This window comes from Nomascus leucogenys, chromosome 10 (genome assembly GCF_006542625.1).
Source record: "Nomascus leucogenys isolate Asia chromosome 10, Asia_NLE_v1, whole genome shotgun sequence".
Classification (NCBI taxonomy): Eukaryota; Metazoa; Chordata; class Mammalia; order Primates; family Hylobatidae; genus Nomascus; species Nomascus leucogenys.
Genome location: NC_044390.1, coordinates 63,981,684 through 63,998,869, shown reverse-complemented (window position 1 = coordinate 63,998,869; position 17,186 = coordinate 63,981,684). Strand labels below are relative to the sequence as shown.

At 51.6% G+C, this 17,186-nt stretch overlaps 1 protein-coding gene and 1 non-coding gene across 5 annotated transcripts in view; one reads left to right on the top strand and one right to left on the bottom strand.

Annotated features, from left to right (window-relative positions):
- The window catches only part of AP2A1 (adaptor related protein complex 2 subunit alpha 1), a 40,209-nt gene extending 27,159 nt beyond the window's left edge, over window positions 1–13,050 (bottom strand). For 2 of the 4 annotated variants that reach the window (XM_030821074.1, XM_030821077.1), the window contains exon 1: window positions 12,828–13,050. In XM_030821074.1, coding sequence (XP_030676934.1) covers window positions 12,828–12,894 — 67 coding nt within the window. In that variant the 5' untranslated portion in view covers window positions 12,895–13,050. Of the gene's footprint in view, window positions 1–11,491; window positions 11,660–12,827 lie in introns of those variants that run through there. The other 2 variants (XM_030821073.1, XM_030821075.1) reach the window with 1 other exon arrangement.
- A 2,600-nt stretch (window positions 13,051–15,650) lies between these two features.
- Window positions 15,651–15,759, top strand: LOC115837204. The gene has a single exon (XR_004032220.1). It is a non-coding gene; the product is annotated as a U6 spliceosomal RNA (small nuclear RNA).
- Window positions 15,760–17,186: the final 1,427 nt, after the last annotated feature.

Here is a 17,186-nt window from a genome sequence, read left to right as displayed (position 1 = left end):
ATTTAGAAGACAGTATGGAGAAAAAATGTAGAATATTTCAGTAAAAATTATAGGGGCTAGGCGCGGTGGCTCATGCATGTAATCCCAGCACTTTGGGAGGCCAAGGCAGGAGGATGGCCTGAGCCCAGGAGTTGGAGACCAGCCTGGACAACATAGTGAGAATCTGTGTGTCAACAAAATAAAATAAATTATAAAATATTGATCACACGCTGAAATAATAATTTGGGTGTACTGGGTTATATAGACATATTATTAAAATTAATTTTGCCTCTGTTTGTTTTTTTTTTTTTTGTTTTGGTAGCCCAGGCTGGAGTGCAGTGGCGTGATCTCGGATCACTGCAACCTCTGCCTCCTGGGTTCGGCGATTCTCGTGCTTCAGCCTCCGAAGTCGCTGGGACTACAGGTGCATAACACCACATTCAACTAATTTTTTTTTTTTTGAGACAGAGTCTCGCTCTGTCTCCCAGGCTGGAGTGCAGTGGCACAATCTCAGCTCACTGCAACCTCCACCTCCCAGGTTCAAGCACTTCTCCTGCCTCAGCCTCCCCAGTAGCTGGGACTACAGGCGCCCACCACCATGCCTAGCTAATTTTTTGTATTTTTAGTAGAGATGGGGTTTCACTGTGTTAGCCAGGATGGTCTCAATCTCTTGACCTCGTGATCCGCCCACCTCGGCCTCCCAAAGTGTTGGGATTACAGGCGTGAGCCACCGCGCATGGTCCTAATTTTTTTTTTTTTTTTTGTAGAGATGAGGTCTTACTATGTTGCCCAGGCTGATCTCAAACTCCTGACTTCAAGTGATCCACCTGCCTCAGCCACCCAAAGTGCTGGGATTACAGGTATGAGCCACCGTGCCCGGCCTATATACATACGGTTTTGTCATAAATATGTATCTATACATATGCATACCATAAATATAGTATATATAAAGAGTATACACATATTTAAAGAATATGTTATTTAAATATATAGTATTACTTAATTTAAAGAATATGTATTATTTCAATACAGTCCTGCCCCGCATATCAACATTTCAGTCAACAACAAACCGCACACACTACAGTGGTTCCGTATGATTCTATGCCTTATTTCTACCGTACCTTTTCTGTGTTTAGATGCACAAATACTTACTGTGTCACAATTACCTACAGGACAGTCCCATGCTGTGCAGGTTTTTTTGTTTTATTTTGAGACGCAGTTTCGCTCGCCGCCCAGGCTGGAGAGCAATGGTGTGATCTCAGCTCACTGCAACCTCCGCTTCCCGGGTTCAAGCAATTCTCCCATCTCAGCCTCCCAAGTAGCTGGGATTACAGGCATGCGCCACCATACCCAGCTAATTATTGTATTTTTAGTAGAGATGAGGTTTCACCATGTTGGCCAGGCTGGTCTCAAACTCCTGACCTCAAGTGATCTGCCCGCCTCAGCCTCCCAAAGTGCTGGGATTACAGGTGTAAGCCACCGTGCCTGGCCACTGTGCAGGTTTATAGCCCAGCAGCAACAAGCTGGGCCACAGAGCCTCAGTGAGTGGTGGGCTATACCATCGCGATTTGTGTAAGCACACTCCAGGATGTTCACACCACGACAAAACCACCTAATGATGCATTTCTCAGAACATATCCCCATCGTTAAGTAATACACGAGTGTATTCATTCAATTGTACTTAAAATGATTTAAATATATACACAAATATGTGCATGTATATGTATTCTTTAAATATTCTTTAAATTTAAAGAAATATATATCATATGTACTTATATATTTACATTTACGTATTTCTTTAACTAGTATTCATTTAAAGAAATACGTATTATTATATGTGTAATATATAGATTTCCTCTCTCTTTTTTTGAGATGGGGTCTCACTCTTTCACTCAGGTTGCAATGCCATGGTGTGATCTCAGCTCACTGCAGTCTTGGCCCCTTGGGCTCAAGTGACCCTCCCATCTCAGCCTCCCAGGTAGCTGGGACTGTGAGGTGCGCCACCACACTCAGCTAATTTTTTTCTATTTTTTGTAGAGATAGGGTTTTGCCATGTTGCCCAGGGTGGTCTCAACTCCTCCGCCCACCTCAGCCTCCCAAAGCGCTAGGATTGTAGGCATGGGCCACTGCTCACTGCCAGGAAATCTCTCTTTTTTTTTTTTTTTTTTGAGATGGAGTCTTGCTTTGTCGCCCAGGATGGAGTGCAGTGGCACCATCTCGGCTCACTGCAAGCTCCGCCTCCCAGGTTCACGCCATTCTCCTGCCTCAGCCTCCCAAGTAGCTGGGACTACAGGCGCCCGCCACCACGCCTGGCTAATTTTTTGTATATTTAGTAGAGACAGGGTTTCACCAAGTTAGCCAGGATGGTCTCGATCTCCTGACCTGGTGAGCTGCCTGCCTCAGCCTCCCAAAGTGCCGCGATTACAGGCGTGAGCCACTGTGCCAGGCTGGAAATCTCTTTTTAAAGTATTATTTAAATTGTATTTAAAATGTATTTATATATATATATACACAAATATGCATATATATGTATATTTTTCTTTAAATAGGCTTTATTTTACTTTTTTTCTTGAGACGGAGTCTCACTCTGTCACCCAGGCTAGAGTGCAATGGCACCATCTCGGCTCACTGCAACCTCCGCCTCCAGGTTCAAGCGATTCTCCTACCTCAGCACCCACCACCACACCTGGCTATTTTTTTTTTTTTCCATATTTTTAGTAGAGACGGGTTTCACCATGTTGACCAGACTGGTTTCGAACTTCTGACCTCAAGTGATCCACCCGCCTCGGCCTCCCAAAGTAAAGTGCTAGGATTATAGGCATGAGCCACTGCGCTTGGCCTTTAAATAGGCTTTAAATGGTCCACATCTATTTGATGCTATCTTCTGCATAACTGGTATAATTTGCTATAAAAAAAAGAATTCAGAGAGCGAAGAAAAGCTCTCGGTCTTCAAAAGAGGAGCAGTTGTGGCCCCAAAGGGAGGGCTCTGGCAGAGGCCCAGCTCTGCGAAGATCTAAAGGCCCGTGATGGCCAGGGAGCCCAGGGATACTGTATGGGTGCTACTGGGGTGGCACCTGGGGAAAGGGCTGAGGCAGCTGACAGACCAGGATTATGGAAAGGATGACCCAGCACTCAGGGCCAGCAACAGGGGGAATAAGCTCACTGTCACAGGAGGCAAGCAAGCCTGTGAGGGAGTTTTAAAGGGATTCTCTCATTCACAATGGGATTTCTGGGGCCAGGCTTAAGGATGAGTCCCATCTACCCTGCTCTCGAGGCATCCCTGGACTGGAGTGGTGGCAGACAGGGACAGTGGCAAGTATTCTGAAGGAGGTATACACGTTTCGGGGCTGAGAGGCTAAAACGAGACAGCGTGGGGGACGGGGAAGGCTTCTCTGTACACAGCTGCTGGGATTTGAGGATCAAAAGATGAGGCTGAAATGGACCAGGCAGAAACAAGGGGAGGTGCGCTCTGGGCAGGAGGACCAGCAGGTGCAATGGCCTGGAGGTAGGACAGCATGAGGCAAGGCAGGCGGACGGTGATGAAAGAGGCACAGTCTGAGGATGCGGGCGGCGGGTGGAGAAGAGCACAGCAGGTGGGGCCAGACCACGCAGCCTCTCCAGAGTTTCCTGAGGTGCTGGGGGTGGGGGGGGTCATGGGAGGGGCAGGCCGTGCTCCGTCCAGTGGCTGTTGCCGTGAGGGGTGTTCGGGTGCAAAGGCGACCAACATCTTGCTCCAGGCAGAGTAAGGCAGAGTCAAGGGAAGTGCTGACGGTGCCAGGGAGCTGCCTTACCTTCGGTCTTCTGGTTAGGGGAGATAACGCCGCCTTCCCTAAACATGTAAGCCCCAGATCAGGGTGGGTCTGTTACTACCAGCAAAGGCATCCTGTCAAACCTGGGCCCTGCCCTGGAGGGACTAATGTGCATTTATGAAGGTAACACAGGCATTACCCAGCATCTCACCACAAAGGCCTTCAGAGCCTTCTAGACCAAGGAGATTTCCTCTACTGAGACCGAGACCTGATGTGCTTCCTGTACAAGCCCCAACAGCCCTGAATCCTCAGAAAGCCTTCTGGAGGCTGGGTGCAATGCCTCCCGCCTGTAATCCCAGCACTTTGGGAGGCTGAGGCAGGCAGATCCCTTGAGCCCAGGAATCTGAGACCAGCTTGGGTAACACAGGCTCACACCTGTAATCTCAGCACTTTGGGAGGCCGAGGCAGGTGGATTACTTGAGGTCAGGAGTTTGGGACCAGCCTGGCCAACATGGCGAAATCCCATATCTACTAAAAATACAAAAATTAGCCGGGTGTGGTGGTGCACACCTGTAGTCCCAGCTACTAGGGAGGCTGAGGCAGGAGAATCGCTTGAACCTGGAAGGTAGAGGCTGCAATGAGCTGAGATCCTGACACTGCACTCAGCCTGGGCCATACAGCAAGACTCCATCTCAAAAAACACTGATTACACACTGAAATAATATTTTGGATATACTAGGGTAAAGAAAATTTATTAAAATGAATTTCACTGGTTGTTTTCCTTTTTAAAAAAATATATGGAGACAGGGTCTTGCTGTATTGTCCAGGCTGGAGTGTGGTGGTGTGATCTTGACTCACTGCAGCCTCGACTTCCCAGGCTCAAGCGATCCTCCCATCTCAGCCTCCCAAGAAGCCAGGACTACAGGTGCATACCACCATGCTTGGCTAATTTAAAGTGTTTTTTTGGGTGGGGAGAGACAGGATCTTGTTGCCCAGGCTGTTCTCAAACTCCTGGGCTCAACTGAACTGCCCGCCTCGGCCCCACAAAGTGCTGGGATTACAGGTGTGAGCTGCTGTGCTCAGCCTGTTTTACTTTTTTTTTTTTTTTTTTTGACACAGAGTCTTTCTGTCACCCAGGCTGGAGTGCAGTGGTGTGATCTCGGCTCACTGCAACCTCCACCTCCTGGGTTCAAGCGATTCTCCTGTCTCAGCCTCCCGAGTGGCTAGGACTACAGGTGTGCCACGAGGCCTGGCTAATTTGTGTATTTTTAGTAGAGACGGAGTTTCACCATGTTGGCCAGGCTGGTCTCAAATTCCTGACCTCGTGATCCGCCTGCCTCGGCCTCCCAAAGTGCTAGGATTACAGGCGTGAGCCACCGTACTCGGCCCCTGTTTTGCTTTTGTAATGTGGCAAGAAAATTGCAACATATGCCGGGCGTGGACAGAGCAAGACTCCATCTCAAAAAAAGAAAAAAAAAAGAAAATTTCAACATATATATGGCTTGCATTTTGGTGCTGGGTTACACCATTCATATTCTCAAGGTCATCACTATTCCTGAGTGATGAAAATATATTCTTTGTAAATAAGAAAATCAAACCCTCTCATTCTCCTGCTCAGCCCCCCTGATCAGCGGGGCGAACTATTCGGGCCACCAAGACCCTGCCTGAGTTGCCTCCTTACATGTTAAGGGTTTGCATGTTCATTTCCTCCTGGATCGGAACACCAGTGCCATGAGGCCAGGGATGTACGGCTGCTTCAGTCCCCAGTGTTCCCAGGGCCCAGGGCAGCCTGGCACAGGGGAGGTGTTGAATGCGGATTTGTGGACCAAAGCCATCACACAATAACCAGCTGGAGACGGGTGGGGCTGGGGCTCAGGCCTACATCTGTCCCGTTCTTAAGGGGCACCAAATTGAAATCTATTTGACTTCCTGTGCTCTTCACAGAGGCCAGAGGGATCATGTGAAAACTTGAGTCAGACCCCAGCACTCCTCCAAACCCTTCCATGGCTCCCAGCAGGTTCGAAGTAAAAGTAAAGTCCTCACTGCAGCCCACAAGGACCTGCACCATCTACCCTGTTCCCTCTCTGGCAGGTTCTCCTGTCCTCTCTCTCCAAGGCAGGAGCCGCCCTCTCCTCCTCCTTTTCTAAGTCCCTGCTCAGGGCCTTTGCACAGGCAGCCCCCTCTTTCAGAGTCATGCATGCACCATTCCCCCACTTAATTAGATTCTCTGCTCCAATGCCACCTTTTCAGCGACACTCTCTGACCAGCCTATATAAGAGCATCATCCTTAACTCCATCCCCAAGCCCTTTCCTTGCCTCATTTTCCACCAACACCTACTCCCACCTGTCTGGCCCCCGAAATATTCACCTGTGTAGTGGCCCATCTCCTCTCTAGAACGTGAGCACCCTAGGGCAGGAACTTCTGCTCACTGCTATAGCCCCATCACCTAGAACAGTGCCTGGCACCCAGCTGGAACTCAAGAAAGACTGGTTCCATCATTTATTCATTCATTCATTCAACTGGCAATCATCTCCTGAGGCCTCCCATGGGTTAGAACCTACAGAAGACAAAGCTGGAGTGAGACCCAGGGCCTGGGCTCGATGTCACCACTGCAGTAGATCACCATTTGGAGTGGGATGTGCTCTGATGGAAGAGCTCAGGGCAGTGCGGAGCCAGCACCCCGCTCCCATTGGCTTACTTGTCCAACTCTCCTAAGGCCCACTGCAGCCAGACTCTGCCTAGATAGGAGGCAGCCCCAGCCCTTGCTCCCTGTGAGATAATACTTCTGCCGTATTCCTGCTGCAGACAGGAGGACAGAACACGCCCTCAGGCTGGGCCCAGCCTCAACCTCTCTCCCTCCTTATCTGCACAATTTGCCCTCCCTGCCCTCCTTAGAGCCTGCCTTTCACCTTCTAGACCCTTCCCCCTAGCCCCACTGTGCCCTTCAGATCCTCCTGCAGGCTGGCTCCACACTCTTCCCTCTGCTCCTCTCTGAGCCCTGCCTCTCCCCACCTCCTCCTCCGCATCCCTCCGCCCTTCTCTTCCCTCGCTCCTGCTTGAAACCTTCGCCAGAGCTCTCAGGACAAACACAGACCTAGCCTCTGCCCACCCCCCAGCGTCAGATCCCATCCCTCTCTGCACCAGCCACACAGCCCTTTTCTCAGGGTCTCACTGGAGCATCAGGGCCTTTTTTTGTTTCCAGAAAGAATTCTTGGGCCAGGAGTGGTGGCTCACGCCTGTAATCCCAGCGCTTTGGGAGGCCGAGACGGGCAGATTACGAGGTCAGGAGATCGAGACCATCCTGGCTAACACGGTGAAACTCCATCTCTACTAAAAAAAAAAATACAAAAAATTAGCCGGGCGTGGTGGCAGGTGCCTGTAGTCCCAGCTACTCGGGAGGCTGAGGCAGGAGAATGGCATGAACCCGGGAGGCAGAGCTTGCAGTGAGCCAAGATCGCACCACTGCACTCCAGCCTGGGGGACAGAGCGAGACTCCATCTCCAAAAAAAAAAAAAAAAGAATTCTTGAAAATAGAGAAGGGAGGCCAGGCGCAGTGGCTCACGCCTGTAATCCCAGCACTTTGGGAGGCCGAGGTGGGCAGATCACCTGTGGTTGGGAGTTCGAGACCAGCCTGACTAACATGGAGAAACCTCATCTCTACTAAAAATACAAAATTAGCCGGGCATGGTGGTGCATGCCTGTAATCCCAGCTTCTCGGGGGGCTGAGGCAGGAGAATCGCTTGAACCCGGGAGGCGGAGGTTGCGGTGAGCCGAGATTGTGCCATTGCACTCCAGCCTGGGCAACAAGAGCAAAACTCCGTCTCAAAAAAAAAAAAAAGAAAATAGAGAAGGGGGCCAGGCACAGAGGCTCACTCCTGTAATCCCAGCACTTTGGGAGGCCAAGGTAGGCAGATCACTTGAGCCCAGGAATTTGAGACCAGCCTGGGCAACATAATAAAAACCCATCTCCGTGAACCCGGGAGGTGGAGCTTGCAGTGAGCGGAGATCGCGCCACTGCACTCAAGCCTGGGTAACAGAGCGAGACTCCGTCTCAAAAAAAAAAAAAAAAAAAAACTCTATGAAAAATACAAAAAAATTTGCTGGGCGTGATGGCATGTGCCTGTAGTCCCAGCTACTTAGGAGGCTGAGGCAGGAGGACAGCTTGAACCCAGGAGGCGGAGGTTGCAGCGAGCTGAGATCGCGCCACTGTACTCCAGCCTGGATGACAGAGCCAGACTCTATCAAAAAAAAAAAAAAAAAAAAAAAAGAGACAGGGTCTTGCTATGTTGCCGAGGCTGGTCTCAAATTCCTGGCCTCAAGCAATCCTTCTGCCTCCACCTCCTGAGTAGCTGGGACTAGAGATGCCTGCCATGGCGCCCGAAAGTCAGGACCTTTGTACTTGCCCCGCGTCTGCCTTCACAGCTCTTCTCCACTGCCCTCAGCCTAGGTAACTCCCCGACTTCTGCCCACACAGCTCCAAGGGTCTCTTGTGAAGCAAAGCCAGGCTGGAGCTCGCTGACCACACAGAACCCCCATTCTCTCAACACCATGGCCCTCTTCCTCACTGGGCTTAGGACAGCTGCAAATTCTTTCCCCATCTAAAAAAAAATCGAGATACAGCTGGGCGCGGTGGCTCACACCTGTAATGCCAGCATTCTAGGAGGCTGAAGCAGGCAGATCACTTGAGATCAGGAGTTCGAGACCAGCCTGGCCAACATGGTGAAACTCTGTCTCTACTAAAAATACAAAAATTAGTGGGGCATAGTAGCAGGCACCTATAATCCCAGCTACTCGGGAGGCTGAGGCAGGAGAATCGCTTGAACCTGGGAAGTGGAGGTTGCAGTGAGCCAAGATCGCGCCATTTTTGTGACTCTGTCACAAAAAAAAAAAAAAAAGAGAGATACAATTCACATACCATAAAACTGACCCCTTTACAGTGAACAATTCAGTGTTCTGTAGTACATTCAGGATGTTGTACAACCATTACTACTATCGAATTCCAGAACTTTTTTTTTTTTAAGAGATGAGGTTTCACTATGTGGCCCGGGCTGGATTCAAACTCCTGGGTTCAAATGATCCTCCTACCTCAGTCTCCCAAGTAGCTGGGACTACAAGCATGTGCAGTGTCCAGTTATAGGCTTTTTCATGAACCCAAAAGAAGCTCTGAATGCTGCCGGGCACGGTGGCTCACACCTGTAATCCTAGCACTTTGGAAGGCTGGGGTAGTGGATCACGTGAGGCCAGGAGTTCGAGACCATCCTGACCAACATGGGAAAACCCTGTCTCTACTAAAAATACAAAAATTAGCCAGGCGTGGTGGCGCACGTCTGTAATCCCAGCTACTCAGGAGGCTGAGGCAGGAGAATCACCTGAACCTGGGAGGCCGAGGTTGCAGTAAGCCAAGATCACCCCATTGCACTCCAGCCTGAGCGACAGAGCGAGACTCCATCTCAAAAAATAAAAAAAGAACCTCTGCATTCATGAGCAGTCACTCCCCATCCCACCAGCCCCTACTCTAGGCAACCACTAATCTCCTTTCTGTCTCCATGGATTTGCCTATTTGAGATACTCTTTCTACATGGAATCATACAACACGTGGCCTCCTGTGTCTGGCTTCTTTCACTTGGTGTCATGTTTTCAAGGTCCATCCCTGTGGCAGCATGTAGCAGGACGTCATTATTTTTTAAGGCCCGGTAATATTCCATTACATAGACCACACTGTTTATTTCTCAGTTGATGGGCATTTGGCCCGTTTCCGTTTTCCGGCTATCATGAATAATATTGCCGTGAACATCCGTGTCCAGGTATTAGTGTGAAGGACAATTGCAATTTGTATGTTGCACCTTCTCCCCCACGGGGCTGGGAGCTTCATGGGGGGGGGGGGTGGACAAGTCTGTCCTGTTCACCAGCGTCCCCAGCATTCAGCACAATTCTTGAGACATACCAGCCATTCAACATACGCTTGCTAAGAAAAGGACCCTGATTCTCCAGCCCTAATTCCTGCGGCTAAATTACTACCAGTGCCCCAAGCCTGCATCTCCCCTCTGTCCTCTGGCTCCTTTCTGGGGTCCTGCAATGACGGGACGATCTCTTTCCTTCCCCAACCCTCATCATCAAATCCCTTTGCAAATACTGACAGTTTTTCCTTTAAATTGTATCCCAGGCTGGGTGCAGTGGCTCACGCCTATAATCCCAGCACTTTGGGAGGCCAAGGTGGGCAGATCACTTGAGGTCAGGAGTTCGAGACCAGCCTGGCCAACATGGTGAATCCCTGTGTCTACTAAAAATACAAAAATTAGCCAAGCGTGGTGGCGGGTGCCTGTAATCCCAGCTACCGGGGAGGCTGAGGCACGAGAATTGCTTGAACCTGGGAGGCGGAGGTTGCAGTGAGGTATGATCATGCCACTGACTCCAACCTGGGCAACAGAGACTGTCTCAGAAAAAAAAAAAAAATGTATCACCAACCCACTTCTCACCAGTCCCTTCTCACCCCATTAAGCCAGCACCATCTCTCACCCAGAGGCCTGCAACACTCTCCTAATGTGGTCCCCTGCTTCCATGGCTACCTCTAGAATCTGTTCTCATAGCAGCCAGAGGAATTACGGTCACGTCCCTCCTCTGATCAAAATATTCTCACACAGACAAAGGCCAAAGTGCTCGCCATAGGCCAGAAAGCCTTTCCGGATCCTGTTCCCACTCCCCTCCGCACCCACCCTCTCTCCCCTTCACTCCCTCAGCTCCAGCCACACTGACCTTCTCCCTCTCACTCGAACACATGTCAAGCATGCCGCAACCTCAGGACCTTTTAATGCACCTCCGTGTGCCAGGACCCCTTTCCTCCAAAATCCACGGGGCTTGCTCCACTCAGATATGACTTCCTCCACGAGGCCTATTGAGTACCCCCTCCATCCTAGTCCCTCTCCTGACCATTTCCTCCTTATTTTTCTTCACAGCACCAGTCAGGTCCTGAGGTTGTATCTCAGGGTGTTCCCTGTGCATATGTTCTATCTTCCTCAGGGAAGGGAGCACCCAAGAACAGGAGTTTCTTTTTATTTTTTTTTATTTTTGGAGATGGAGTTTTACTCTTGTTGCCCAGCCTGGAGTGCAATGGTGTGATCTCAGCTCACTGCAACCTCCGCCTCCCGGGTTCATGCGATTCTCCTGCCTCAGCCTCCTGAGTAGCTGGGATTACAGGTGCCCACCACCACACCTGGCTAATTTTTGTATTTTTAGTAGAGACAGAGTTTCACCATGTTGGCCAGGTTGGTCTTGAACTCCTGACCTCAGGTGATCCACCTAACTCGGCCTCCCAAAGTGCTGGGATTACAGGCATGAGCCACTGTGCCCAGCAAGAACAGGAGTTTCTGTTCACTACTGTCACTCCAGTACCTAGAACAAGGCCTGGACAACACTAGAGCAATCAAAAAGTATTTGCCAAGTGAATGAATGAATAAATGAGCCTTCAGAGGCAAGACACTGTTATGAATGAAGTTTTCAGACAAGAAAACGTCCTGAAAGAGGTTAAGCGACTCGTGGAGGGTCACATCGCTGGTGGGTAACAGAGGCAGCCCACATCTGCTAACAGTGGCTCCCAGCTACTCCACAACCCCCATCGCCCCACCCCTTGTCATAACAAGTGATCATTTCTCCTCCAACTGATACTCAACCGTTTCCACCCTCCTGTTCCCTGAGCACCTATTACATGCCAGATCCTTCCCTAACAGTTAAATTCTAAAACAACAATAATCACTGGGTACTTTACAGAGCTGCTGTTCAGAGCCAACGGAGTAAAAACAATAGCCAAGTTCCATCTGGGGCCTGGACTGAGTGAAAGGCCTGAGGGGCATTGTCACAAGCCCCTCAGGAAGATACGATCAGCAGTCTCTCTTGACAGATGAGGAAACCGAGAGGTGAGGTCCCTCATTCAAGGTCACACAGCCAGGGAGTGGCGGTGCTCAAACGCAAACCCAAGTCTGGCTGACCCCAGAGCCCATGCGGATACAGCCTCTGAAGACTCCTGGCAGTTCCAATCACCAACAGCCATTCCTAGGAGTTGAGAGCTGACTTGCCGCCAGGATTCCCATCGCCACGACAACTCTTCCTGGCAGGGACCACCGTCTCCATATTACTGTGGTCAAATAGAAAAGGGCTCAGATCCCTGCCTGTCCTGCTGCCTGACCCCTGATCTCTCTCTGGGATTAGACTTCCCCTATTCCCGGCTTTCCAGATATCTATCCCTCAAGCACTTCAGAACCCGATGCCTTCCTTGAGGTCTGGGCGCTCCTTCTTCTGCCCTTTCCCCAATCCCCCACTCTAACGTCCTCTCCTTTCCAGGCCCCCGTTCCCTGTCACAGGTTCTCCCAAGACCTTACACCGGCAGCTCTTTTCCTCCGTGTTCCTTGGGTCCCTCCTTTCCCCTCAGCTGCCCCTCTAGCCCCCTCCACACTGCCTTCCATGTCTTCTAAGCAATCTCCCACCCTGAAGCCCCTCACCAGAGTCTCCCCCTCCCATCATCTCCCTGCCCCAAACTCGTGGACTTTCAACCACTCTCAGGCCGCCTCTATACCACTGGCCAGGAGCCTCGGTGACCTATCTAACCCCTTTCCCCTGTATGACACCCCCTATCCCAGGCCCTCAAGCCCTGCTCCATTAGGCTTCCGGCATTCCACTTCCTCCAGGTCCCCTCTGGCCTCCTCCCATTCCATCGCTCCACAGGGCACCCTCTCCATGCACTTCTTTCCCTTCTTCTCTACATTAGGAATCCCTCTAACCCCATCGTTTGTAAGATCCCCCGGCTTTTCAGTCTTTCCCAGAGGACACCTCTATGCTCCTATCCCCGGGACCTCACTGGCTTCCTCCCCTTTCAAGCCCTCCCGGACCCCTCTAGCTACTCCGTGTCGTCACCTCAAGAGGCACTCTATGACACCCCAAGCCCCGGCGTGCCCCCCACTCTAAAGTTCCTCCTGGGGCCCACCTATGCTGTCCCTATACGGCCGCAGAGGCTTTTAATCCCCCGGGTCCCTCTGTGACCCCCAAACCCCTCAATTTCACGCTCCCCCCTCCCCCGCGTCTCCAGTGTCCCCCGGCCGCGCGCTCACAGTTCCGGATGTCGGAGATGAACACCGCGAGCCCCCGCATCCCATCGCCCTTGGACACGGCCGGCATGATGGCGGTGGTGTCGGCTCCAGGCCTGGCCGGACAGGGCACAGAGCAGCGGGGGCTGGCAAGCGGGGACCGGGCGGAAAGGACCCCGGGCAGCGCCAAGGAGCCGAGCCGGCCGCGGGGAGGGCTGGCTGGCGGGCGGGCGGGCTGGCAGGCCGTGGCACCGCCCCCTGCCCCTCCCCTCCGCCCGCCGTCCGGAGCTCTGAGCCGCCCATTGGTTTGAGCTCCTGCCGCTCACAGGCGGGTTTCTCCCCCGCTTCCTCTTTCATTGGCCGCTAAGTAAAGGCACGACGCTGCCATTGGCCCAGTGTTCCGCTATTTCCGTTTGGGAGCGGGAGGGGGGAGGAGGCGTTGCCCGAGAGACGGGCGGGGTTCGATTGCGTATCATGGGCCCGCCCCCTCCGCGCGGCCAGGTCAAACACTGATTGGATCTAGCGGCTCTCCAAGGAGGGAGGGAGGGACGTGAAGGAAGGCGGGGAACGGGCCTAGGAGGCGGGACTTAGGTTGACTGGGACCAATGAACGGGTAGGCCTCCCCCGCAGGCGTCGCGGATTGGCGAGATCTGTCCTACTTCAGCCCTCCATTGGGCGGCTGTGCGGCGGGCGGAAGGCGAAGATCAGTAGAGAAGGAAAGAGAAGAGGGTGTCACTCCGCTCGGCTGGGATAGGTGGAGCGACGCCTGCAATTCCCTGCTGCAGAGAAGGGGTTGGGCGGGGCAAGAGAGCGTGCCGTGTTTACTGCGCAAGCGTCTCCGTGTTCCCTTTCTCCCTCCACTGTCACCCCCGACTGCTAAAATCCTCTTCTAGGAAGCCTTCCTCCCCTCCCCCCTTCTCTGCAGCCAACGTGTCGGGACTTGAGTTGTCAGGAGACCTAGAATCTCAGAGTGAAAAACAGTAATTCAAGGCTAGTCCCATTAAGCAGAAGTTAAACCTTAGGTCGAGAGGGTGAATGACTTGCCCAGGGCCAAACAGCTTGGAAGTGAAAAAGCAGAAATAAATGTAAACCGTATCTTGGCTTGCTTTTCAATATATGTTGCTTTTTTTTTTTTTTGGTCCAACCTTAGTATCTCTCGGGCAGCCCCCATTGTAGCAGATATCAAACCAAAATTGATTCTCTCCTCCAGACTGGGAACTCCTTCTGGGCAAGAATGGGACCTGGCCTTGAAGAGTTTCAACAACATTTGTTAAAGGAAGGAATGGGTGAATCTGCTTTGGCCCAGCCCCAGCCTCCATCCCCAACCCCCAGCTCCCCAGGGACTCTTTGGTAAACTGGCTTTGGAGAGGGCAAAACGGCCAGAACTCCCAACGCCCCGGGCGATTGAGAAATCTGGGACAAAGGGAACTGGAAGAGTCCATTTCTGTCACCTCTAGGAACAAAACTCCACCCCATCAGCCTTTTCGAATCTCAGAAGCCAGGCATTCCTGGAATGAACCTTGGGGGTGTGTTCTGGACCTTTGGAATGGCCATTCGGAATCCTGGGAGATGGAAAGGAGGTTGAGAAGAGCCCACCTTCTAGGCTCAATGGATGCGTCCATTTGGGTTTCCAGGAATGGGGCTTGGGAAAGTCCATTTTGTATTCCAGGAGGACAGAAATTGCTCAGCTGTTTTAGTCACAGGGAGAGTCCATTTCTAATATGGGGGGGTGCTCTTTGCCCCTGAAGAACATAAAGCAGCCCCATTAAACACAAGAAAAATTATTAATCCCAGGACTTGAAGTTCTTTTTTTTTTTTTAATTTTTTGAGATGGAGTCTCGCTCTGTCGCCCAGGCTGGAGTGCAGTGGCGCGATCTCAGCTCACTGCAACCTCCGCCTCCCAGGTTCACGCCATTCTCCTGCCTCAGCCTCCCGAGTAGCTGGGACTACAGGCGCACGCCACCATGCCTGGCTAATTTTTTGTGTTATTAGTAGAGAGGGGGTTTCACCGTGTTAGCCAGGATGATCTCGATCTCCTGACCTCGTGATCCGCCCACCTCGGCCTCCCAAGGTGCTGGGATTACAGGCATGAGCCACTGAGCCCGGCCTTTTTTTTTTTTTTTTTTTTTTGAGAGAGTCTCGCTCTGTCGCCCAGGCTGGAGTTCAGTGGCTCCATCTCAGCTCACTGTAACCTCTGCCTACCTAGTTAAAGCGATTTTCCTGCCTCAGCCTCCTCAGTAGCTTACCTAATTTTTGTATTTTTGTAGAGACAGGGTTTCACTATGTTGGCCAGGCTGGTCTTGAACTCCTAACCTCAGGTGATCCGCCCGCCTTGGCCTCCCAAAGTGCTGGGATTACAGGTGTGAGCCACCACGCCCAGCCAGGAGTTCTTTTTTATAGAAAGATTAAGCGTTCCAAGAACTGGAGTCCATTCATGACCAGGAAGAAGTACTTTCTCCCTGAGGATAACGGTATTTAAAATGTCTATTAGCAGTGATATTTGAACTAGTCTTTTTGAGAAGTGTGAAGAGAGACATCGAGGGTCCCAAGAACAGGAAAAGTCTGTCCCTAAATAGCAGGGCAGTGCTCGCTTCGACAGCACATGTTTTTTTTTTTTTTTTTTTTTTTTTTTTGAGGGGTCTCATCTGTTGCCAGGCTGGAGTGCAGTGGCGCGATCGGCTCACTGCAAGCTCCGCTCCCGGTTCAGCATTCCTGCTCAGCCTCTCCGAGCTGGACTACAGGTGCCGCACCATGCCGCTAATTTTTTGTGTTTTTAGTAGACAGGTTCACCGTGTCTCGATCTCCTGACTCGTGATCCGCCGCCTCGCCCCAAGGCTGGATACAGCTGAGCCACCGCCCCCGACACACATGTATTAACATTGGAACGATACAGAGAAGATTAGCATGGGCCCTGCGCAAAGATGACACTCAAATTTGTGGCATGTTCCATATATTTTTTAAATATTCTGGGTGGGCGGGGCGCAGTGGCTCACACCTGTAATCCCAACACTTTGGGAGGCTGAAGTGGGCAGATCACGAGGTCAGGAGTTGGAGACTAACCTGGCCAACATAGTGAAACCCCGTCTCTACTAAAAATACAAAAAAAAAAAAAATTAGATGGGTGTGGGGGCGGGCACGTATAGTCCCAGCTACTCAGGAGGCTGAGGCAGGAGAATCGCTTGAACCTGGGAGGTAGAGGTTGCAATGAGCCAAGATCATGCCACTGCAGTCCAGCCTAGGTGTTGGAGCGAGACTCCATCTCAAAAAAAAAAAAAAATATGGCGGAGCGTGGTGGCTCACGCCTGTAATCCCAAACTTTGGGAGGCTGAGGCGGGTGGACCATTTGAGGTCAGGAGTTTGAGACCAACCTGGCCAACATGGTGAAACCCCGTCTCTACTAAAAATACAAAAATTAGCCAGATATTGTGGCTAGCGCCTGTAGTCCTAGCTACTGGGGAGGCTGAGGCAGGAGAATCGGTTGAACCCCGGGAGGTGGAGGTTGCAATGAGACCGAGATCGCGCCACTGAACTCCTGCCTGGGTGATAGAGACAGACTCTGGCTCAAAAAAAAAAAAAAAAAAAAGTATTAAAGAAAATAATAAGGCCGGGCGCGGTGGCTCACACTTGTAATCCCAGCACTTTGGGAGGCCAAGGCGGGTGGATCACGAGGTCAGGAGATCGAGACCACGGTGAAACCCCGTCTCTACTAAAAGTACAAAGAAATTAGCCGGGTGTGGTGGCGGGTGCCTGTAGTCCCAGCTACTCGGAGAGGCTGAGGCAGGAGAATGGTGTGAACCCGGGAGGCGGAGCTTGCAGCGAGCCAAGATCGCCCCACTGCACTCCAGCCTGGGTGAGAGAGCGAGACTCCGTCTCAAAAACAAAAACAAAAAAATAATAATAAATAAACGGGGTAGGGGGATGCCACCCTCTGTCCTGCCCCAGCTCTCCACCTTCCTCTCCTCCCTCACCTTCCACCCTAACCCCGAGGCCCACTGCACCTAGCTTTCTCTTCTTGATCTGCCTGTACGTTGCCTTTCCCCCCACCCCGACGCCCCATAGAATATGAGACCCTCCAGGTCAGGGTCTGGATCTCAGCCCTCTTCGACCACAGTCTCTCAAACCCCAGCCAATTGTCAAATCCAGGAAGCTACATGAAGAATCAAGTACAAGTGCACAGGGCTGTGTCTCAGGGAGAGGGAAGCTGGACCTCTCCCAAGAATCCGTGGGCCGACCCATTGTAAGTTACAGGCTAGCATGAGTCCATCCACTGGAGCTCTGAAGACAGGGGGGTGCACACTGGGCATGTAACTAGAATCCTGAACAGGAGGAGTCCACTGAGAACCCTAGGGGAATGACCTGGGCCAGCACCTCTCCCTACCCTGT